The sequence below is a fragment of the Aptenodytes patagonicus genome, chromosome 2, assembly GCF_965638725.1.
Source record: "Aptenodytes patagonicus chromosome 2, bAptPat1.pri.cur, whole genome shotgun sequence".
Taxonomy (NCBI): Eukaryota; Metazoa; Chordata; class Aves; order Sphenisciformes; family Spheniscidae; genus Aptenodytes; species Aptenodytes patagonicus.
The window spans coordinates 149,244,395-149,269,350 of record NC_134950.1 but is presented as its reverse complement, the minus strand read 5'-3'; the positions used below and the strand labels follow the sequence as shown (position 1 = coordinate 149,269,350).

At 39.6% G+C, this 24,956-nt stretch overlaps 1 protein-coding gene across 4 annotated transcripts in view; it reads right to left on the bottom strand.

Moving 5' to 3' along the window:
• Positions 1-19,075: 19,075 nt before the first annotated feature.
• Positions 19,076-24,956, bottom strand: part of STAM (signal transducing adaptor molecule) — a 40,095-nt gene continuing 34,214 nt past the window's right edge. For all 4 annotated transcript variants that reach the window (XM_076331636.1, XM_076331638.1, XM_076331637.1 and 1 more), the window contains one exon: positions 19,076-24,349. In XM_076331636.1, coding sequence (XP_076187751.1) covers positions 24,100-24,349 — 250 coding nt within the window. In that variant the 3' untranslated portion in view covers positions 19,076-24,099. The remainder of the gene's footprint in view (positions 24,350-24,956) is intronic.

Sequence of the window (24,956 nt, the reverse complement as noted above, 5' to 3'; positions counted from 1 at the left end):
CAAAACAACTGGATTATTTGCATTCTTTCACATTTGCGTCCAAGACGTTTTTTGATGTTTCATGTGGGAACCTGTATCTCTCAGATGGCATTCAGTAGTTTTCTATACATTTCTAATGTTTGCATTGTCATATATAACAAACACATACTCAAGAACAAAATGCGCATTGTTTGTATCCTCACTATTATCACAATACCTATAGTATATTAAGAAGCTATATAGATAAGATATTGAGCAGGGAAAAAAATAGGAATTGGCAAAGTTAATATTTCCTTTTTATGCAAATCAGATTCCTCTGAAATGTTAATCAAAAATTGATTTTGAGGTTTCTGATTTCTAAAAATAAAATATAATAAAATGTTTTAGGAAGGAGAACAATCAAGGCTTTAATATCTGCCACCAGAGAACCTTTACCTAGTAAAAGTTCCTTGAGGATACTATTAATAGCATGTACAATATTCACTTTAAATTCAACTAATGCAATCTTCTATCTGTGCTTTAAATTTAAAAAACATTAAAAATTCCAACATTCTGCCTTCACTGCAAAGCAAGAATGTCCTTGTTCCTTGCATATACTTTAATTGCTTCATAAATATACATGGCTATTGGGAATGTACATATACTCTCATGATTTCTAACATTTCAAGTTCAGTTTATGCTTGACCCATACTATGAAAATAAAGAGAAATGTCCACGCCCTTGCATTTCTAGTTGCTTACAGCTACAAATGAGTGTCACCTGCATAGTTAAAAGCCATAGTAAATACAGCCCAAAGTTTTCAGATGCTTAGGCCAAGTAAAGAAATTCTAGGAGGTTTCTGCTTTCTGTCGTCATAGAGGAGTCTCGAGTGGCAAAGGAGAGAAGATCCATGGCTGTAGAACACCCAGTGTGCCTACATAGATCCTGTCATGTGCCTTTTATCAGTTCTAATTTGATTTTTCCATTATATTCTACTATGTCATGTTTCAGAAATAGAGCTAGATATTGGATTGTGGGGTGGGGACTGTTTTGTATGAAATACAGATAAGAGGTCTTTGGTTACAAGGTGTTCACATCTTAAAATTAGCATATTATGTTAGGGGCTACTTGGTGAATGCAGCTGAGATTTACTTTCTTTTAATGAAAGGAATTGTCCTTAGACAAGCCACCAGTTTAGCATATACATGATTTTTTATCTCAAAACCAGAAACTTTGTAAGCTATATACATTTCAGAGAATAACCTGGAAAGTAAAGAGATTCTGCTTAGGAATGTATAGGAACGTTCCTCTGACGGGGAGGAATGTAGCCATAAACTGGGCCACTTCTATCCACCCACCAAGAAAAACCACCTAGTTTAAACAGAATCCAAAGATACCAAAGATTTTTGTATTGAAAGATTTCTTCCATGGGCATCATGAAGCCTTCCAGCATTAAGACACTGATGTTTGGAAGTTCTGCAGTGGAAGATGCTGATGACTTCTCCCTAGCTTAATTCTTCTCAGTGTTTTTTTCTTAAATGCTTGATGTCACAAATTTCTTGTGAGATATCAAGTTGTAAATGGTTTCTTTCTTGATACAGACATTATGCTCTTATTCTGTGAACAGTGAGGTAGTTTATATGCAACCAAGCAAGGTTTTTTTGATGCTACAATGGGTTACCCGTAATGGAAGCCTATAAACATTTCAGCGTTTCATTAGTTGTCCTAGAGTATTTAAACAACATTCTCACACTACTGAATGATTTTGGAGAGTTAGCTTTCTAGAAGATTGTATTGTTGTAAAGAGCTAATTAAAGTTAGACACTGTACTGGTTTTGGCTGGGATGGAGTTAATTTTCTTCATAGTGGCTAGTATGGGGCTATGTTTTGGATTTATGACCAAAACAGTGTTGATAACACAGGGATGTTTTAGTTATTGCTGAGCAGTGCTTACGCAGCCTCAAGACCTTTTCTGCTTCTCACACTGCTCCGTCACTGAGTAGGCTGGGAGTGGGCAAGAAGTTGGGAGGGGACACAGCCAGGACAGCTGACCCCAACTGACCAAAGGGATATTCCACAGTGTATGATGTCATGCTCAGCAATAAAAGCTGGGGAAGGGAGGAGGAGGAAGGGGGACATTCGGAGTTAACGGCATCTGTCTTCCCAAGGCCCTGCTTTCCTTGGGAAGTAGCTGAACACCTGCCTGCCGATGGGAAGTGGTGAATGAATTCCTTATTTAGCTTTGCTTGCGCATGCAGCTTTTTGCTTTACCTATTAAACTGTCTTTATCTCAGCCCATAAGTTTTCTCACTTTTACCCTTCTGATTCTCTCCCCCATCCCGCTGCAGGGGAACGAGCGAGCGGCTGCATGGGGCTTAGCTGCCAGCTGGGGTTAAACCACAACAGACACAGACTAAAACATTATTTATGAAGATCATTTCAAGAAGTTTACTATTCTATACATTCTAGTTAGTATATAGGAGTCAGAGAATTTAGCTTTATTTAAACCAGAATCTTTCAGGGGTCAAAAGGAGTTAAAAGCTAAGAGGAAAATCACAGAAAATGGACAGAAATCTTGAATTTTCTCTAAGAATTTTCAATGACAGACAAACTAAATATAACTATCAAATTGAGAAAAAATTATAGCACTGTTGCATATGAACTAAAAGAGCCAAGACACAAACTTCTGGATGCTGATCAAGTCACCAGAGCTGATTTCAAACGTAGCTAAGGCTGAATCAGGCACCTTTCCTCCATACAGGAGCTACTAGAAAGAAGGGTTATGAAAGCTTTCAGCACTTTTTCATCTCATCTCTTGCTTTGCAAGGCTTTAGCTCATCCTGTAGAGTTCTGCAAGCACGTAGAAATGAGACCGCTAATAGGAACAGTGAACAAAACAGTGTGTAAGTAGGATCCAGCTCAGCACTGGTTTTACAATACTGTTCTCTCAACAAGAAATTTTGACCACTGGTGAGGAAAAAAAAAAAGTAAAGCACTACCAAGAAAGTAGACTCATTGTTCTGTAATTACTTTAAATCCCACAAAAAAATCTCCTCTAAATACCCAAATGTGTTCAGCCCACCTACACAACTCCTAAGACAGCAGTACAATCATCCTAACCTCCCTTTGCTGTCAGTGGAGAGAAAGAGAGGAGCAGTTTGGATCTCGTACCCTTCCGTGAACACCTCAGATGTCCCGCCTTACCTAACTTGAGCCTGGGCCTGCATTCCTGAACAGGATACATACATCGGTGTGCTAAGTAGAGCAATAGAATAAATATTAAATCAGAATAACCATTTTGGTTTTCTCAAGGCAACACCTCAGGCCTTTATTGTGAAGCCCTACATGCTTTTCTTTTTTTAAAAAAAACCTTCTTTTAATTACCTTTTTTACCTTGCGGTTGTCCAGCATAAAGCAAATGGGATTAACTTCCTTTCTCTATCATCTGCCGACAAGCTATGGCAGGTATCTGTTGTACAGGAAGAAAATAGCTCACCACTGTTTTGGGAGGTAAAGTACCTTAGTTCACTCCCAGAACAGAATTGCTCTCAAACATGAAATCCATACTACAAATCCCCTCCCAGCCAGGAGGCAGAAAGGGAATGCCGCTGTAGTAAGCATTGGTTGCTCTTCACAGTCTATTCCGTTTTCTCTCCCATTCTGTAATAATAAAGCACTCCTTAGTGATATAACTGGGAATTTTGTTTTAATTACAGTGCTCTGCATGGCAAAGAGCTGTACACAACCAGAGTAGTGGGACCCACGGCGCTGTTATCTGCACAGGAGACAATTATAAAGCTCCAGACTGCCATTTCTCATTTATCTAGGTGCCGTAAGTCTTTTGATAAGACTACTTCTCAATTAACAAAATGAATACACATCTTTAATCTCCCTCATAACTTTACAAGTACACCAGTGGTCTCTAAGTTTTATTCATGCATAATAATATCCAACTGTGTGGATATTATTGCAGAGTCAAAGGTCAGCAAAATTTGGAACTCAGTGGGAGTCGAGCAGAGCACACCTTGAAATTAATGTAACGCCATAACGTGCTGATAACAGTTACTACCTTTGAGCTGTACACCCAGTTCTAGTTACTTATCGTGGTTAAAAAGAGACAGGGCAGAAATGTGGCAGTTCACAGATGAAACAGTGTTTAATAAAGGATGAAGAGATTTTCTTACCAGGAAATAGGGTTTTTTAGAAATGAAAGGCAAAAGTTGGGACACGAGAGAGAAAGCTAAAAGGATAAGCGGTACAGAGCTGGTTTGTCAGTCCTTTCTATTTGCCATATCATGGTACAAGCACAAAAAAATCCAGTTTAATTCAAAAACAACAGGCTTCATATCCATTGTCACTATCAACTCATAGACATGAGCTGTCAGACGTCCTTCAAGAACTATCATCCTTTAGGACAGAAATAAATCAGTAGGAGAGTATTTAAGAAGAAACTTCTTCTGAGCAGGTTATGGGATCGATAGGTAACTATCAGGTGGAGAGTCTGGGTTGCCTTTGTTTGCAGACAAGAGGGTTATTTTGGGGTTTCTTTGTTTGTTTTAACTTTACTTCAAATAATCTAATTTTGGATTAAATCATAGGCCACACTCCTTAACCACAGATTTGATCCTGTCTCACTGGAATAGAAATACTATGGCATTCCTATAAGTATTAAGAGGATACCTGAGTGATCTTTAAATCATTCTTTTGGCAACTATTTTGTTGGGTAGTAGTTGAGCAACATTTCAATATTCTTTATTATAAATAAAAGTCTACATCCATGATCAGTACGCCAGTAAGTCTACGCCATCATGAATATTATTTCATGATGGTTACAGTAGCAAAGTACTGCACACATGTGACAGAGGAGTTTTACTTGAAAAAAGGAAACATGTTTCAGTGCAATTTCCCAAAGAACTATGAAATTAAACAATAATGAGTAAAAAAAAGGCACATATATTTTAAAAAATTGATACTATTCCTAATATTAGTCAGATTATTGTTGCAGAAGTTTAAACATATGCTAACCTCAAGTTTATGAAGTGTTACCCATAGTATAGGGTTTATCCATGGGCAGAATATTAGATTTTTGGGAGGAAATGTACCTAATTTCACTAAAGACACTGAAAATTGCAGTTACATTTATGATTTAATGTTCAAACCTCCTGTCTTATTCAATGAACTCCTTAAGCCTGTGCCGTTTGGAATTTTTTTCACCATTTTTGCAGGATTTAAAAATCTTTTTTCATCAGAAAATGAACTCGGTAAAACTGAAATATTATGAAGTATTATGTAAACTAAACAGTCACTGAGTACATATTATTGCATTTTCAATATAGTAGGGGGAAAAATGAAATTTTATTTCGCAGAACATTGTTACATTTCATTCTAATTTCAACAACAGGATTTTTCTTTTGGTAATATTTCCTGCAGAACAGAATAAAATTTCCACGCCTCATTTCTGTCTGTGATAGAATAGACCAAGCGTCCCTCCCAGCGACTTCCCTTTAGGCCAGCACCAGAACCGCGAGATGGCCCTCTGCCCCACCACAGCTCACCCTGTGTTTTGCTCATAACTGTGCTAGGTTTGTCTCTCCTGAGAATGACCGAGATTGATAACGACGTTTTTATTTGACATTGTTTAGTCACCAAATAATGTCATTTTGATTAGTCCAAAACTGTTTATGCATTCAGACGCAGTTCACCAAGTTTGTTTGAGAAGTGATTGTCATGCTGGATTCCCAAGACGGGATGACTCATTAGACCACAGCAGGGTGCATTAGATCTGGGCACGTGTACGGCAACGGATGTCTCCCGCAGCGGATTTCACATCTGCACAGCACGTGTCCTGTCGCTGCAGTGTCACCCAGGAACATTGCCAGTCCTGACAAACACACAGTTCTCCATAGAGCCAGTCCTAAGTACCTAACTTAGTGATCCTGTGTTTCACTTTATTCCTGCCCTCACTTCCTTACTCTTCAAATGAGATAGTTACTATCTTCCTCAACTTATTAGAGGAGCAAATATAGTGATGTGTATATTGAGTATTGAATACAGTGAAATTTATGAGCCAAAAAGTGGCTGAGACAGTCTCAAAGCTATTCTACCCTCCAGTCTATTTCAAATGAAATAAAAGCCGTGTAACAATTTTGTAGATTGTGGTCTGAGGAGGTATGCGTGAAGGAGGATGACCTGCGAGACAGGGGTAGAGGGAGGGAGGCTGGTACTACCTGGTGTGTAGGAGTAGCTCTGATGGAGGGAGCAGACCTGCCAGGGGATGAGGAGGGGCTGGGATGGTGCCGAGTGCTGCTGTGAGAAGGCACATACTGAAACAGGAGGCTGGGACTGGTATAAAAGACACCTTGGGGCTTAATCCTTACCTGGATCTCAGGAGGCTGCTGGAGTTGCAGTAACAAGCCTTCTCACTTTTTTCTCCACTCCAGGAGATAAACACCTTACCACAGTGTCTCCTGTGCTAGGTCTTCGTCAGAGAAAGATAAAGAGAAGACAGAATTTTAAACCGCTCCCCTCCTCTTAGAAAGTTTTGATGACATATGAGGGGTGAGTCTAAGTCTGTAAATCATCATTTATGGGAAATTCAACAGCCTTGCCTTGAATTTTGAGAAGTTTGGCAAGAGCTCCAAAGTTACTAAGAAATGTAGCAACATGTTAAATACATGAACAGCACTACACTGCCCCAAAGAACCTGCCATCTGAAAACGGCTCAGTGAACCAGTAGTGAAATGATTGACTCGGGCCAGAAGCATCCTAGCGTAAGCCATCACTTCAGCTCTTCACTGGGTAGCATTTTCAGCAGAAATGCCCTGGCATGAAAAAGCAGAGGGACTGAATCACCTTTCTCTCTCCTACCGGGAAGCGTTATGAGGAGTCAGAAAAATCTCACACTGCCTCAAAGCCAAGCTGTACCTGTTGTATACGTAAGTAAAACAGCCAATTTCACTGTTACTTGTTCAACTGGTTTCCCATTACAAGAAATATTTTAAAATGTTGAGATTTAAGTGAAATGTCATGTACCACTGTGTAACAGACTCAACAGGCATTTCCTTAAGAATATTTATGAATATTAACTTTGTAAAATCTGAAAGGGAAGTAGTCCAGATTCCTGGGAGCTATGCCAAGAGATTTTGAATCCAGGGAAACAGCACTCTCATGATGTGCAAACAGGACTAGAATCCAGAGCTCCTGGAATTTAACCTCAGCTACCGGTTTTCTGCATGTTCATGGCACACGGCGCAGTCACCCCACGCCACATTTCTCCAGTTTAAGGCATGCTGATGTAGTGGACTGCGTAGGTCAATCAGTACTTGTAAGATGATGACCACTCGTAGGTGAGATTGTAATGTTCCTCATGATAAAACTTGTTTGCAGAGTGAGCAGTAAAGTACAATCATGAAAGCTTTCCTCAGAACAGCAGAGAGCCAAATTCAAACGTGCTTCTGAAAACCACGTAAAAGGCCAAAACACTAGGCAACAGCACCCAGTCTGGGCCCTAACCAAAAAATGTCCTGCTCCGCAAAACACCTCAGAGTACCGTACTATTTTCTGTGACTACTATCTCCTTTTTTGCACCAGCAGTGGGGGTCTGCCCTCACAGATGTGGACATCAACAGCGCTGTAGGGCTGAGGAGCCTCATACACTCTCCCTTTCTCTCCTACAAAATAGTCCTTTACCTCCTCCCTGGCCAAACAGCATTTTCATACAGGTACAGGTTGTTTATGGGTGACCTGGACTCCAACTTTTGTAGGTATTTCCATAGATGGACAAGACATTTCTTATGTAAGTCAAAGTAAAAAACAAAACAAAACAAAAACCCCAAACCACACATGGGAAAGAACATCCAGTAAAAGGTAAAAAGTGCCTAGAGGAAAGGCATAATAATCCCAAACCAGGCAAGGTTTGGGATTAGTTACTTTCCTTTCCTGGTGCCTTGGCTAGAAGCCAGAGATCAGCCACAGTTGTGGCTGGATTATTTTGATGCCTCATTTCAGTGGGAGTTAGGCATCAAAATGACTTTGAAAATGTGTTTTAGTTTAATCCTAAATGTGAAGTCTCAAAACTGATTAAATGGCAGTTAAATCAGAAAAATTCAAATGGAAACAATTGCTCTGATCGGTTAAGAATAGTTTCGTGATAGGTTAGGTTTTTCCGTTTTTTTTTTTTTGGACACTCTTTGTCAAGACCAATGTCTTTTCTATAATTTGCCATCTCCTCCATTTCACGGAAGATGTTCAAGCCCAGAGGTTTCAGAAAGAAACTTCTTAATATTTCAAAGTGCTTTTGTCATTTCAAGTACTGTGAGAGTCTGTAGATATATCATAGATTTTTCATTGAGTTATAGTTGGCTGTGCTATCTGCATTTAAACCCAAATTAGATTACCTCCACTAGCAATCCCAGAAATTAGATATCTGCAGCATTCCGTTCAGTACAAGAGATCCTTGCCGTCTGTTTCTGAAGGTACAACAGCAACAGTGCCACTTGTTATTTCATAGAATCATAGAATCATTGAGGTTGGAAAAGACCTCTAAGATCATCGAGTCCAACCGTCAACCCAACACCACCATGTCCACTAAACCATGTCCCTAAGTGCCTCATCTACTCGTCTTTTAAATACTTCCAGGGATGGGGACTCAACCACTTCCCTGGGCAGCCTGTCCCAATGTTTAACCACTCTTTCAGTAAAGAAATTTTTCCTCACATCCCATCTAAACCTCCCCTGGCGCAACTTGAGGCCATTTCCTCTCGTCCTATCGCTTGTTACTTGGGAGAAGAGACCGACACCCACCTCGCTACAACCTCCTTTCAGGGAGTTGTAGAGAGCGATGAGGTCTCCCCTCAGCCTCCTTTTCTCCAGGCTAAACAACCCAGTTCCCTCAGCCGCTCCTCCTAAGACTTGTTCTCCAGAGCCCTCACCAGCCTCGTTGCCCTTCTCTGAACACGCTCCAGCACCTCAACATCCTTCTTGTCGTGAGGGGCCCAAAACTGAACATGGTATTCGAGGTGCGGCCTCACCAGGGCCGAGTACAGGGGCACGATCACTTCCCTACTCCTGCTGGCCACACTATTGCTGATACAGGCCAGGATGCCATTGGCCTTCTTGGCCACCTGGGCACACTGCCGGCTCATGTTCAGCAGGCTGTCGACCAACACCCCCAGGTCCTTTTCCGCCAGGCAGCTTTCCAGCCACTCTTCCCCAAGCCTGTAGCCCTGCATGGGGTTGTTGTGGCCGAAGTGCAGGACCCAGCACTTGGCCTTGTTGAATCTCATACAATTGGCCTGGGCCCATCGATCCAGCCTGTCCAGGTCCCTCTGCAGAGCCTTCCTACCCTCGAGCAGATCAACGCTCCCGCCCAACTTGGTGTCGTCTGCAAACTTACTGAGGGTGCACTCGATCCCCTCATCCAGATCATCGATAAAGATATTAAACAAGACCGGCCCCAGTACTGAGCCCTGGGGAGCACCGCTCGTGACCGGCCGCCAACTGGATTTGACTCCATTCACCACAACTCTCTGGGCCCGGCCGTCCAGCCAGTTTTTGACCCAGCGCAGAGTACCCCTGTCTAAGCCGTGAGCCGCCAGCTTCTCTAGGAGAATGCTGTGGGAGACGGTGTCAAAGGCCTTGCTGAAGTCCAGGTAGACCACATCCACAGCCTTTCCCTCATCCACTAGGTGGGTCACCTGGTCACAGAAGGAGATTAGGTTGGTCAGGCAGGATCTGCCTCTCATGAATCCGTGCTGGCTAGGCCGGATCCCCTGGTTGTCCTGCTCATGCCTTGTGAGCACCCTCAAGATGAACCGCTCCATAATCTTCCCCGGCACCGAGGTCAGGCTGACAGGCCTGTAGTTCCCCGGATCCTCCTTCTGGCCCTTCTTGTGGATGGGTGTCACATTGGCAAGCCTCCAGTCTTCCGGGACCTCCCCCATTAACCAGAACCGCTGATAAATGATGGAAAGCGGCTTGGCGAGCACCTCCGCCAGCTCCCTCAGCACTCTCGGGTGGATCCCATCCGGCCCCATAGACTTGTGAGCATCCAGGTAGCATAGCAGGTCATTGACTGCTTCCTCTTGGATTACGGGGGGTTCATCCTGCTCGCCGTCCCTGTCTTCCAGCTCGGGGGGCTGAGTACCCTGAGGATAACTGGTCTGCCTGTTAAAGACTGAGGCAAAGAAGGCATTGAGTACCTCAGCCTTTTCCTCATCCTCGGTGACAATGTTCCCCCCCGCATCCAATAAAGGATGGAGATTCTCCTTGGCTCTCTTCTTGTCATTAATATATTTGTAAAAACTTTTTTTGTTGTCTTTAACGACAGCGGCCAGATTGTGTTCTAGCTGGGCTTTTGCCTTTCTCATTTCTGCTCTGCACGACCTAACGAGATCCCTGTACTCTTCTTGAGTCTCCTGCCCCTTCTTCCACAAGCAGTAAACTCTCCTTTTTTTCCTGAGTCCCAGCAAGAGTTCTCCGTTCAGCCAGGCCGGTCGTCTTCCCCGCCCGTTCTTCTTAACGGCGTACGGGGACAGCCTGCTCCTGCGCCTTTAAGACTTCCTTCTTGAAGATCGTCCAGCCTTCCTGGACCCCTTTGCCCTTCAGGACCGTCTCCCAGGGGACTCTCTCAACCAGCGTCCTGAACAGGCCAAAGTCCGCCCTCTGGAAGTCCATGGTTGCGGTTTTGCTGCCCCCCCTCCTTACTTCACCAAGAAGCGAGAATTCTATCATTTCATGGTCGCTAAGCCCAAGACGGCCTCCGACCACCACATCTCCCACCAGTCCTTCTCTGTTTGTAAACAGCAGGTCGAGCGAGGCACCTCCCCTGGTAGGCTCACTTACCAGCTGTGTCAGGAAGTTGTCTTCCATTTCAACCAGTACAGTGTGTAAACTGCTCAGGCAGACCCATTATGGCAGCCTGCCAAGCAATCAAGACAGCACCAACATGACAACTTCGTTTCTCTCTTATTTAATTTCATACTGACATTTTCATCTTGCCCAGGCATTCTGTAGAGCAATGGGTCCGATATCATGAACAACTTAAAATATCTGTATTTTCTGAGAACAGCTTCCTTCTGCGGTATCAAAACATGTCGTTTGCTTTTTCTTCCTGAAATAAAAATACTCACTTCAGCTCTCTGCTGCATGGAGGGTTTATACGGACTACTCTTCTTGGGAGTCCTGGCAGCTCTTCCTGCCTGTTATCTGACCAGAAGTGAGCTGATGTGTCAGTTTTTAAAGGAAACCAAATCAGCAAATGTCACACAGGCAGCGAAGCAGGATATAGTAAACCACGCTCCATATATACATCCCGTGCTTCCTTTATGCTCTTAAAGCTGAGAGCCAAGTGGCGAACAGCAAACGTAGGTACAGGGGGGAAGAAAGCTGAAGTGCTTCATAAAACATAAAACCAGATTTTCCCTACAAACTAGTCAGTGCAAATGTAAGTAATTGAAGATGAACACTGAAGTGCTCAGGATATTGTGTGTCATAGGAGTCGGAATACTGTCCAAAAAGACTTGCCTATATATCCTTAATTTGTGTTCATTTTAATAATTCTCCTATGTGAGGTACTTAACTACTGCACCCAAAGCAGGAAAATTCTGGAAGTCTCTTGACATTACAGAACATGCTGTAATTCTGATTTCACTCACAGCCCTGGCTTACTTCACATCTTTTATAACACAAAGAGGTTACTTTTTAGACAGACTTAAAATACTGCTTGGTTTACAGACATTTGAGGGTTTCTATGAATGAACACTCTCTATATGAAGCATGTGCGTCCTTCTAGGAACAAAGCTTTAATAATAAAGACTCATTTATTTGCACAGAGTCTTCTTCCTTCTTTGTCTCTCCTGATTGCATCATCCACCTCAAGTGCTAATTTGCTTTTTTTCCTTCATTCTCTCCACCACTCTTAAGTCCTTGAGACCCTACCCCACATGTCATACCCAATTTGAGTGAAGCCAAGGCTTGACAAATTTGGCAGTGAAGTACTAAGAGATTAAATCCATTTCATCACAGTCTCTTGCTTGTCATTGCTATTCCAAAGTACAACATTACCCAAAAAGCTTGACTACTATACTCCATGTTTTACCACAGATACCTTCAACATCTGCCCCTTCTGGTCTGCGAGACAAACAAGTATTAAAAATAAAAAATAAAATAGCCCAAATACCTGCAGTGGGCTATGGATAACAAATCTGATTTAGCTGAGGAATTTAGACAAAATAAGTATTTCTGGGTAATTATGACACACTAGATCTGCAGTCAAGTTCCATTTTACGGCACAACATCCTTTACAGTTTTGCACTGGGAGTCACAATCAATGAAAGATCTAAGAATCAGTGAAGCAAAGATTACTATCCATGCAAAGCATATGCTAGAAATGACATCTTTATCAATACCTGAATACAGCATCCTCCTATCAAAAAAAGCTAAAGATCCTCCCTTACCAACCTTATCAAATGAAACACAAACTCTTTAGGTTTGCAGTGCTGATACTGATCTTATGCAGGATTGATTTTTATTCTTAAAATAAATTAACACAAGACTATTGTACCTCAGTGGCCAAGTCTTTTTTTTTTTTTTTCCCAAGGGACAATTTAAAACTTTGTGCCCTCAATGGAAATAGAAAAAACAGGTGATCTTGATATTCCAGTAAACTCAGTGCACAAGGTGGGCTTAAATATCCCGTGAATATGTAGACAGTGCTACAGCTGTCCTGTAGGATCCCAAGGCTTAGGAGGGACTCATGTAAGAGAGATTTTTTTGCAGACTATGTTGATAAGAAAGATTATTAAACCTTAAACAGGATTTACTGGTGTGGAACATGCAGTAGGGCTGCTGATAAAAACCAGTCTGGCAGTAATGAACCAGGAGGTCATATTCCTTAATAGGGCAGTGGAACCTTCAAAAAATAAAATTGCGTATGTAAGAGGTCAACACTATTTTTTCTGACTGCTGCCTATACGTGAAACTGTATTGCAACTGCAATAATAACACCTTTGCTATTAGTAAGGATACAGAAAATTAACTCCACAGGCATCCACCATCCAGCACCTAAGACCTGCCAGTCCCTTGTTTAGGACAAGCAAGTGTCGCATTTAGTGTGGAGCACTCTTTCAAAATACTGATGTGGAGTCACGCCTCTGGTGTCTTCCCTTTGCATACCAGTACCCCAGGATATGGAGGTCCCCGTGAGCATGGGTATTTGGATCTGGGTTTCTTGGAAAACATCCAGGAAATGTGTGGTGCTTATCCTGCTTTTTGTCAAAAATATGAACTGAAAGTAGTTCTGATCAGAGCTGCTACTTATTTGGTTAAATCTCTGACTCAAATGTCTTCCAGGAAAAAAAAAAAGGAGGGAGGAGTTCCAAGATCATAAACTGAATATAGTCAGCTCCGGCGTTATATAGGTAGGACAAGAGGCTGTAAGAGGCTAAACCGACATTATACAAAATTCCAATAGATAATGGAGACGTTATCACTGTCAAGACGCGCTCTGATTCAGCACATGCTCAAACTGTTTAAGCAAGATAATTCTCTTTGAACTTGGAGGTGGGGGAACTGCAAAGTACCCATTAGTGTTCCGAAGCATTTTAACAATCGAACTTAGTAAAGAAAACAGCCAGAAACATATCAAGTGACCATAAACTGCAACAATGGCAACAAGATTCCTGGCAGACCACAGGCGGATTTTGCAGCAAATCTTTGATAGTGAACCGTTATTTCCAAATACCGAGGAGAGCTGTGCATCACACAGCTGGCTGCAGCCTGAAAGACTTGCTGGGAATTGAGACCAGTAAAGTTGAGGTTTGTTAGGATAAAACTGAAAGGAAAATGCAAACATAGGGAGGAATAGGAGGTAAGACACAAAATAGGAGAAAAATGTCAAGATCACCGTGGTTTTGTGTGCAATAGAGTTACTGATTTATTTGAAAAAGAGCCAATACAAATGGGAGAGGGAAAAGACTCGCTTTTTCCACCTAATACTAAAATAAATAAAGAAAACAAAAAAGGATTGGTGAAAGCGGCTTGTTAAATAGAGTATTTTGAAGACCAGGATGGGCACTCCCAACATGATTACAAATGTGCTGCACTTGGACCCATTGCTGACTCCATATTTTATGAACGTGATTCTCTTTTAGCTGGGAGTTGCCTTTATGTAAACCTATTAAAAAAAAAAAAAATCATTAAAATTACCCAAAGTAATAATAGAAAAATATGAGGAGGGAACAGATTGATAACACAAACACCATGATAAAAATACAGAAACATACTGGATTATGCTTAAGTGGAAACTCTTACAAGATCTATTACAAATTCCGTTTCTTAATAGGGTCGGCTAATTAGGCAGACAGACACTTCCGTCAGAATATTGTGTTCAGCACAGTACGACACTTTAAAAACAACGACTTCCAAAGGAAAGCATTTACTTTTAAACACTTAAATCTATTCTATTTGCTCTACCTAAATGGTACAATTAAAATAATTAGAATAGCCTCCTCCTGAGTAAAGTATGAGAAAGAAATGAAGAGCTGATTATGAGATTTTCGTTGTTATCTTTAGAACTGTTCCGTAACAGAATATTTTTCTAGCAGTTTATTTTCAAAGATGAGGCCAGGATATGTCAAAGAGAACAGTCCCAGCAGCGCTGACCGACTGACTAATTCTTGGAAAAGCTTAGAGTCTTCATCTACCTGTGTGGTAAAAATTGCAGCCATTCAGTAATGCTTAAAAAGTTATCATTTCTAACTACTTGGAATTTGTGTGCTCACATTAATTCACTGTAGAATAAAGAAAATACTTTATTTTCAAAGCAATCCATGGTGTTCTGGAAGTACACCCCTATTTGTCACAGATTTAGAAACTTTTTTTTTTTCAGGAAGTTGCAGAAACAACCTGTGCTCTTGAAGGACATGCTTTCACTTTGTAAGACATAAATTAACACCTGAAAAATCTAGACACAAACTTTGATAAATGCAGGGTTGGAATAGACTGCTCTGACACTATTAACAATCAACTTTCTCCTACATTCCCCCCCATCCATCCATCACATGAAGTCCTAAGTGACAAACTAGAGTTCAAAGAATGTACAAAGTCTCCAGCAGAGACAAACAAGACTGCAAAAGCTGTTAGGTGCATGGTCTAGTTGGAATGAAAGCTGACATCATCTCTCGGATTGTATAAGCACAATCAGATTCTCAAAAGCAACACACAATGTATGGCAAAGCACTCATAAAAGTTTATGATGGACTTGCCACACATACTAAAGTAATTGCCTTTCTGAACCCTGTAACGGATAAAAATAGCAAATAGGGTGCAACTATCAGCTTGTATCGTTAAACCATTTGGAACTAAACTTCAGTCCCCAAGGACAGAGGTGCTCTTTTCCTGGGTTGAAATCTGGCCAGTTCCCCTTGTGAAACTGTACCGCTGATGAACAAAAAATAAAGGGAATCAGGATATGAGGATCCAAAGTTAATGGCAAGGTGCTATGTGAAGAACACGCTGTAGGCCAAAGCGACATTACAGAGACTTGAAAAATACAAAGCCCAATTATAGCAGTTGTGTGAGTGAACCAGTGATGAGAGAAAGGGATAGTACTTCAGAGATTGTCTGCATTTCAGAAAACAACTTAAAGGCTCCACAAGACACCTGTATTATTGTGGAAGGACAATCTGCAGAGTTGGAAACATCCAAATATAGAAATACGTATATGTATATACAAAATTAATTAAATGTATGATTTACTAACCATTAGTATTTGTGGGCATGCTTACTATAAGGATCAAGTATGAGAAAGCATATGAAAGAAAGAGATAGGAAACCATTAGGACACACATATAGTATATAGAACTGATTGAATATATACACACACACACACACACACAGAGGAGAGCTGGGATTTGGATTCTTTGCATTGCTGCTGCTGAATTACAGGATCCCGCTGGATGCTGCTCAGCTCAGTGCTGTTTACAGATACGCAATTAATTGCTTACTACCTACTGTCTGTCCTGAATAAAGAAACCTGAGCAACAAATCTGGTGTCAATTTGAGCCTCATGGATAGACAAATTCAAGGGTGTTGAGTTCTTGGAGGAGGCAAAATTAGGGACAAAATTAGAGCAACCAAGGCAAATAGCTGCCCCCTGAAGTGATCAGTGGGACTCTGAAACCTTGGAAGGAACAGCCAACATTTACAGGAAGCCTTGATTATCCGGAAGATAAGAAGTGCTCAAGAGTAGAAAGCATGTCTGTTTTGAGAGAGAAAGCGCTTACTAAGATAAATTACTAAATTAAAATTATCTACTTTACAGTTATCTACTTTTCAGTTAAGTGAGCAGGAGGAGTTTTAAAAATTACTAATGCTGAATCCTACTCGAGTGTCAGGTAATATAAATCACGATTCCACGGAAGCTGCAAGAAATTTGTTACAAAGTGAGACTGTGGACTCTGTCAAAGCAAAAAATTCTTCGCTATTTGTTTTTCCTCACCGCACCAGGAGAAAAGGGAGCCCTCTGAACAAACACACCCCTAACAAAAGTCTTTTAGACAACACCTACAGTTTCTCTGAAAAACACCTACTTGAATGTTTCAATAGCACATTTCAGTGAGGTAGTTCATACTGACCCTGTGTTCTTACACAGTTCCAGAGAACCATGACTTCTCTGTCCTTGGCCAAGCTGAGACTTCCATTTGTTCTTACATAAAAGACATGTTTTTTCTCATGTAAAAAACTTTTTTAGGTAAATCATCATATTACCTATATTCCTCAGGCCACATGTTTTTTGCTGCAGGGTTGAATGAACTCTGGCACAATTCTTCAGCATCAGCTGCAAGAGTATGTCACCAGGGGAACAAAGAAAAAAAACTAATTTGGGGAAATTTTCACAACTCTAAAAGACATTAAAACCAAGGGATCTAAGTGTTCTCACTCCTTTGTGAAGCACAGTAAATTGGGACAGTCTGACACATAGTTTGCGAAAGTAAACACGTTTGCATAATCCACAAATACCTGAGGATGCGCGAGTCAACAGGGGCGAGCCATCACAACTGGCTAGAAATAGATTCCAGTGTGATTTCAGCAGCAGTCAGGGCAGACTGTTTTGCTTAGTAAATCAAGCTTAGAAAACTGCTATAGAATATACTGTATAAAATTAAGTGGCCGAGGCACGGATACACTAAAGGGTTCCATTTCTTGATACGTGTGCTTCCTATAGCCAAAAAGTGGTAAATAGAGACACTGACCAGTCAAATGAGTTTCTACAGTGAACAGCGTCGCACTGGTGAGAGGCTTTACCAACCACACAACACGTTCCTGCTGGATTCAGCACCTCTGTGAGAAGGGTCCGAAGTACAACTGCTAAGGTAGTGGATGTCACCAATCTCGGGAACATGGGGCATAAACACCAACCTGCACTGATTTTGGAAATCAAAGGCGCGTGCCTAAGGACTCAAAACTCATGCTTAACAGCGTTAAGCAAAGTCAAAGCAAAATGTAAGTGCTGCAATCACTACATTCCTTATATTTTATATCAACTCAAGAGATTGTACTCGAAAGATGCTCTCAGTCTACATCTGGAAATACATATTTGCCTTTTTTTTCCCCCTGTATGATTTTCTGTATTATTGCATGCTGCCAATGTATACTTCCAACATTGATGTGAATTTTAAAAAGTGCAAATTAGCCTTAATCAGTGGAAGTTTCTCCACAAGTTCTTTCACAATGGCTTATTTCTCATTTCTCACTTAAAACACAGATCACGATCAGTATCAATCAAAACAGCCTTGACTTAAAATAACCCAGATAATTTAAATTTACAAATATTGTGAGAGATAAATCTTTATTCTGCAACAGAGTAGCACAAGATTTTGAAAAACAGCTACAGTAGTAAGACAATGCGTAAAGGTCCCCAGCTTCATAATGCAATATGAAGTGACTGCTATGAGGAGAGATTACATATGAACCAGTTCATTGAAAGTTTAAGTGAAGATAGTTGGTTTGATCCCCTTAAACACAGACTGATGTTTATTTTACCCATTGCCCAGATTCATGGCAGCAGATTTTACAATCAGCTTTAAATACTATAGAACAAACTCTCAAGCTATATTTTCATCATAGGCGTCTCAACAGAAACACGCTTTCTGTCCAAAAGAGAGGGGCAATAACGCAAACTCAATATTAATTCCCCCTCCCTGTTCCAAATCAGAGACGTTACATGTTTCATTTCTACGCAGTCTGTGGGACTTTTAATTCTGTTAACTGCATCGATATTCTCTTGAAACATGGAAATTATCATACTGAATTAACCCACAGTCCACATAATCACTTACCCTAAGGTGTTTAGCTCTCATTTTTAGGAAGAGACCCTAAGAACAGGCGAAACTGATAATCTGCTGCTCACTGCTCCCAAAGCCCCATGGTGGTCTGATACTTACATTGCTTTAAGCAAGAAACCTATAAAGTTTAACGTTGTTTTAAGAACACAGCATACATCTGTCAAGACTATCAAGTCTCAACTGCGACAGTATTTTAAGCAGTAATGTAGATTCACAGACTAGGCTTTAGCCTGATCTTCAACTCGTTTCACACAGATCAAACAACCAAGTTTTATGCTATTTCGTGTTACTGTCATCAGAAATGGCATTAACTGTCAAATAACTGTGTAAATTAACTGTCAAGCTGCCAGTAGTATTTGCTTATTGATCTATAAGCAAATATATACATCAGTCTGTGCAGATACAGTTGTTTTCATTTGTTCTTTACCACCCCTTTAAAATATTCATGCTGTATTTCTTACCAAAAGAAAGAGGACATGCAACATACTTGAAATAAGATGTACAACGTATTACTTGGATTTTAGCTGAAGGAAGTTAATGGCAGGCGAAAAACTTTAAAAGTAAAAATAATATAATCTACGTGTAAGCATTATACAAAAAAAAAAAAAAACCCAGAACAACCAAAAACCCACCTCCATCCCACCTGAAATCAGAAGATTTGAGCTAAGTACTTCTAACGGACCTTGCCTACTGCATCTCCAAGTCCTTCCAGCAAAGGAAGTCCTTTTCTGATTATTCTTCCATGAAATTTATAAATTGACTTTGCAACATAATGAACTAAATACTCCAACTTTAATATTTTGCATTCATACCAAAAACAATTAACAGTTTTTACAAATAGTGTTATTTACTAAAACAATTCTTGTACAACAATGCAGTATACCTAAATATATACATATGCCAACATCAAAGGGAGCATCAAAACAAACAAAACCAAAAATGCACTTTGCTACTGTGTACACTTTATTAAAACCAAAGCAGACTGCAGCAGGCTTCTTTTCTTTTTCATGACAAAGACAAAAATTATTTGGATTTCCAGAAGCACATGCAGGATAGAACAACAAAAACTCCTACCAAGTTTTTGACTCCAAAAAGTCAAACTTTTTGCCAAGGTAGCAGCGTGAAAAGTGAACTGTAGATCTGCAATTTTACATAGTAGCAAATGGAATGTTTTTAAACACAAACACCCTAATTTAAGAAACAAAGATTCAAAAAACATACATAGTGTTTTTTTACACGCTGAAGCAAAAAGTTCAAATGTCAAGGCCTTCCCATGTTTTACTATGGTGTTGGATAGTACCCACATGAAGATTAATACTCTTCACCGCAGCTGAAAATGTAAAAGGAGTGTCTGTAGTGCGGAGTTGGTCAGCTTTACTAAGAGTGAATAACAGAGTAAAAAATGATTCTGCCTGCTGGTAGCAATGGAGGCTTTTGTAGCAATGGAGGCCTTTGTAACTTCTACTTTACCTTTTTCTTTAAAAAAAAAAATCTCCTCCTAATTTTTAACTGGAAAAATTACGCTCCCTCCTTCTTCAGAACAGATACACGCACCCTCTCCAAAGGAAGTTGCAGCTATGTAATTCAAAGTGCCATTGTAGCTGCTGTAATTAGAAATGTTCTTGTTCATTCTTTCTGTGAAACCCAGCAGACAAGGAATAAGGTAAGACCTTTTTACGTAAAGACTGCACAGATATCTTCGAAATATGAGTGAAAAATAAAGTAACCGATATTAGAGAAAATACTAAAAAAATTGGAGAATGAGGTATTAAGCAGTTCTCCAGTGTGAATCTGATGTTCCTGCCATCTAGATGAAATCAGAGAACTATAATAGCAGCTGAGGTTTGATCAGCAAAATACGTACACGCTATTAAAAGCAAATTTATCTCCTTTGTTACATCTAAGCATTTGCAATCTGGCAGAATTCTCTGAAGTTCTGGTTACTCAAACTAATTTCAGTCCTCTCCCCCCTCTCAAAACTCATGAATAGTAACTGTACCATGAGGGCAATACGCTGCCCCACACCTGTTGAGAAGCATGCAGTAATTCTTACATTTTGTTCCTTTTTACTGTTGTTTTACTGCTGTCTATATGTACTTTGGCCAGTGACATTAAATACACATCTACATGGGTACCAGTTACTAAACAGAGGTGGGCAAATATGTTGCAACTGTTCCTGCAACTGCGCACTCCGGAACATACTGCCATGACATCAGTGTAGCAAATTTTAACATGTTGCCTCAGCAATTTTCCTGGGATGCTTTGCAGTAAATCTGACACCTTTGTTATGCCCACATAAATTGAGATGATACACATGGGTAAACAAGCTTTGTTTATAGAAGTGAAATGCACAGAAGGCACTTTCCAGAGTTTGCTTCAGTTCATGATACCCGAGCTACTAAAATACCCCTTCTGAAGTTAATTAACATTTTTGTATTCCTTAATGAAAGGGTTAAATAACAAAGGGTTATGCAAAATATTATGAAAACATTTGAGCCTTTCATTGACAATTTACATGTAAAGAAACAAGACATTCAAAAATTAGGTCTTCTATTGGAACATGAATAACATCATTTCCAGGGATTCTTAACTTTCAAATAAATTAACTTTCTGACACTTTATTTGTTTGCTAAAAAGCTTTTCCATACAGTAGCTGTACATGTACTTCCCCCCCTCACCCATATTTCAGTGTTCAATACCATAGTAAGACAGAACATATGTGAACTTGGTCAAAACAATGCACAAACAAGGAATCTCGGAATAAATCACAGCAGAGAAGCCCCAGAAACGGCATCTCCAGGTTCATGATACTAAACCAGCAGAGAGGAGGTGAATTGAAATATAATGGCTAAATTATCAGTTAGAGAGGATACAAGAGGATGAGTGAAGGAATTAGTGCAATGACAGCATCTAGCAAGGTAGGAGGAGGCATCACTTTAGAGTATCTAAGCATATGGGACACAACCAAGCAAGAAAACAAAATAATCTTTTCTGATAAATGAGAAAAATCAACATGAAGCAATACAGCTCCAAATTCAATTTAATCCGAAAATTGCATCTGAAATGGAAAATGTAGGATGCAACAGAAACGCTAAGACTCCGAACCTAAAAATTTAGTGATCTACTGCACCAATTGTGGACAATGAAAACTGATTCTAAGTCAACTAAAACTCACAATTTGTTACAGGAGATACCTTAGAGCAGTGACTCTAATGAAGGCATGAAGGAAAATAAAAAGGGTCCATCTTTTTTTCACAACTTTTATTATACTGAATTTATAGTGGCATTGCATTTTAGAAAGTGTTTTTTGGTCATGATGAACACAAATGAAAGGTGATTTTAATTTTCTTAAAGATGGATAAATGCCAAAAATAATTAAGTTGGAAGGCAGAAAAACTTAAGATACACATAAGTTTTCAGTGTTCAAAGGAGAAACCAGGAACAACCATTTCTGTGTTAAGGAAAGACGACTTCAAAAATTTTAAAAACAAAGACAAATTAGTAACAAAAAGTATTTTTGCTAAGTCATTTCTGTACAGAGGTTCCATAGGCCCTTAATAGGGAACGTGTGACACAACATGTGAAAACCTAAGAATACAATTAGTCAATGTCAGCTGGACTATTATGATGCTTCAAGCTTCTCACTTAATCAGGGCCTAAGAACTATGGAGTAAACAGTTATTTTCACTTTTGTGTAGAAATTATACACTTCTATACACATTGTTTCTCTGATTTTGGAATAAGGTACCTAAAGCATATAGAGAACACTATCTAAATGATACTACATGCCCTTTCTAAAGAAAATCACCTCTTCAATCTATTAAAAATGATCTATGACACAACATCTTGGGGGTTTTTTGGGGGTTTGTTTTTTTTTTTTTAGTATTTCCTTTCAAATTCCACAGACTTTTGCGATGACACCAAGTACTGAAGTAACGACAGTTTGTGAGGGTGCTTAAGAATTCTGAAGAAAAACAATACATGAAAATACTAGTATCAAAAGAGCCAGCTGGCTAGAACATCCCCAACTGGAACACATCAGCTATGGGCACGTTTTGTAACCACCCCAGTTAGAAGTTATGCACAGAAGTCATCTGAAAGCATTAACAGGCAAAATACCAGTGTCTATTAAAATAATGAAACAAAGGCATGTTAGGTAACTGTGAACAGACGCAGGAGTGTATGGGATAACTGAGGTCAGCTTATAGTATAATGTACAATTGCAACATTTAATTCCAGAAGCATCACACTAAAATATAGTACACAAAAGCGAACAATTTCTGACATACACACTAACAAGACTGAAAACACAGATCTGATGTTGAAACCATCTAGTATTGCTCTAATTGGAATTAGAGTCGCTGGAAAAGATAAGAGGAAACCAGGATGCATTAATAGATTGAATCAAATGCAAACAACAGTCTTTGTACAAGAAACTCTGATCAGGCATATCTAAAATGCTGCCTTCCATTACCATGTTCCTTTTGCAGCACCTCAGCTGTAGAAAGAAAATAACATGCCTTAAAGAGCCACCTGGCTAAGTTACTGAGAAATGCAAGGGTTTAAAAAAGGCTAATGCATGTCGCTGCAGAAGAGAATTCAAAGTAACCTGAAAGTGAGTGAAAATAAGATGCCTCGTAAACTATTCATACTATAGAAGGGCTAATAAACTCAAATGGTACAACTGGAAATTGAAACAGATGTTTAAGGCAGAAGTGTTTGCGTAAGAACAGTAAACAGAACAAATTGCTAAGCAAGGCCACAAGAGATAAAATAAAGCCCTGAAGGTTTGTTCAGCAAAATGATTTAAATCTCCATAATTCTCCGCGTTCTAATTAAGAAGACTTGTATAAAGTAGTGTTATTCATGCTGTGTGTTCCAGTTTAAAACTCCATCATTTCTCCTCCAACTCAATTCCTCTGTCTTTGGTGTAATCTCTACTAACACACATAGAATACAGTTCTGGTTCTTATTGTAAAAAACAACTTGGAAAAAATAAATTACATGCTTCTCATGATAAAATGCAAGATCCTGTTGCATGGTCCCATGATATGTTTAGCAGCCTCTGAATAGTAGTTTTAAGTTATTAATTATATCTGAAGCAGAATCATAATTTGCTGTTATCCCCCCAAATCACTTACTAGTTAACTAGTTTACTTTGGTAGATAAGCCATCTAATAGTCATGATACACTTCTGTTCAATTCAAGAAGCAATGAAATCTAGAATCAGGTAAATTTGTAAATTCATATATAGACCTCAGCTTGAAAGTGTAACCATGATACGCAGAATTACTGCTTTTCCTGCATTGGAAAAAGACATCGCATCTGTCGTAAAACTAGACAAAACTATGAAACATGGCTGTCAGTTCATGATTAAAATAAAATAGTAAAGTAAATTATTTTTAAACATTGTGTTAAATATATTCACATGATCACCATAGCTATACGAAATGGCCACTATTGCAATCACACACTATATGTACATAACATATATGCCACAACAGTTTGCAAGTGTTGAGTTTTCACAGACTAGCCAATTTTACCAGACATAAATAATCTTGTACCAATTTTTAGGCATTTTAAAAGGAATTAAACGTCCTAAATATATCCGTTCCTCTGCAAAATTAAAAAAAGAAAAAATCCTAAAAAGTCAGTGCAAATTGAACTTGTTCACCAAGATAGATTCTTATTAAGCTGAGGATAAACAAAGTTTAAGAGATTAAAGGAAGAAACTCATAGAATTGCCAACTGCCTTTAGCAGACGTTAAAGAAGATTAGGAATCAGAAGTCCTGGATCCTATAGCAGAGCCTTCTGTGAGTAACTATGCTGTGGTTGTTGAGGTGGCGGAGGCTGTGGTTGTTGTGGAGGTGCCTGTTGACTGCCTGCTGTCTGTGGCAGAGGTGTAGATGCTAAGTTATAGTTTGGCACCTGGGACATATTAGTTCCAGCATTCTGATAAGCAGCAACATCAACAGTAGCAGGTGGTGGACTATACACTGAAGCCTGGTTAGAGTAAGTATTTCCAGCAACAGAGCCAACCATTGCACTGAAAAAAAAAAAAAAATTAGGTTGAATTAATAAACAATTTACCAACAGAACAGCAACACTTTATTGCTTCTTCAGCTGTTCTATATACACACACAAAAAATCTCCTAACTCTGGACACCTTGCATATCTAAAATTGTAGCCAATGAATATTCCAAATAAAACTCAAACACATTCCTCAGATTTAAACACACCTAACACACCTCCCATGGATTTAAAACTAGACTGCGAATCTATACTTTGTTTTAATGTGCAACATGGAATCCCATCTATCTTCCATTCTGCTCATGAAAAAACCAAAACCCAACCCTTTTAAATAGGAAAATAAGTCAGATGAAGTATGCAGAAACTCGCTTTACCAATATGTCTTACCACCCCAAATAAGTAACTGGGGGACAGAGACTACCAAATACTTTAATAACCCAAGATGGATGTCTCTCCCAACTTTATAAAATAAAATTACTTTATACAGAGAGTAAAAAAAAAAAAAAAACAAACCCAACCTCAAACAACTAATGTTTTCCTAAGGTCAATTCAAAACTTTCTCACAATATAGGTAGCTTAGCCAAAGCTCAGCATCTTTGGGCATCTACCCAAAATAGAAAGCC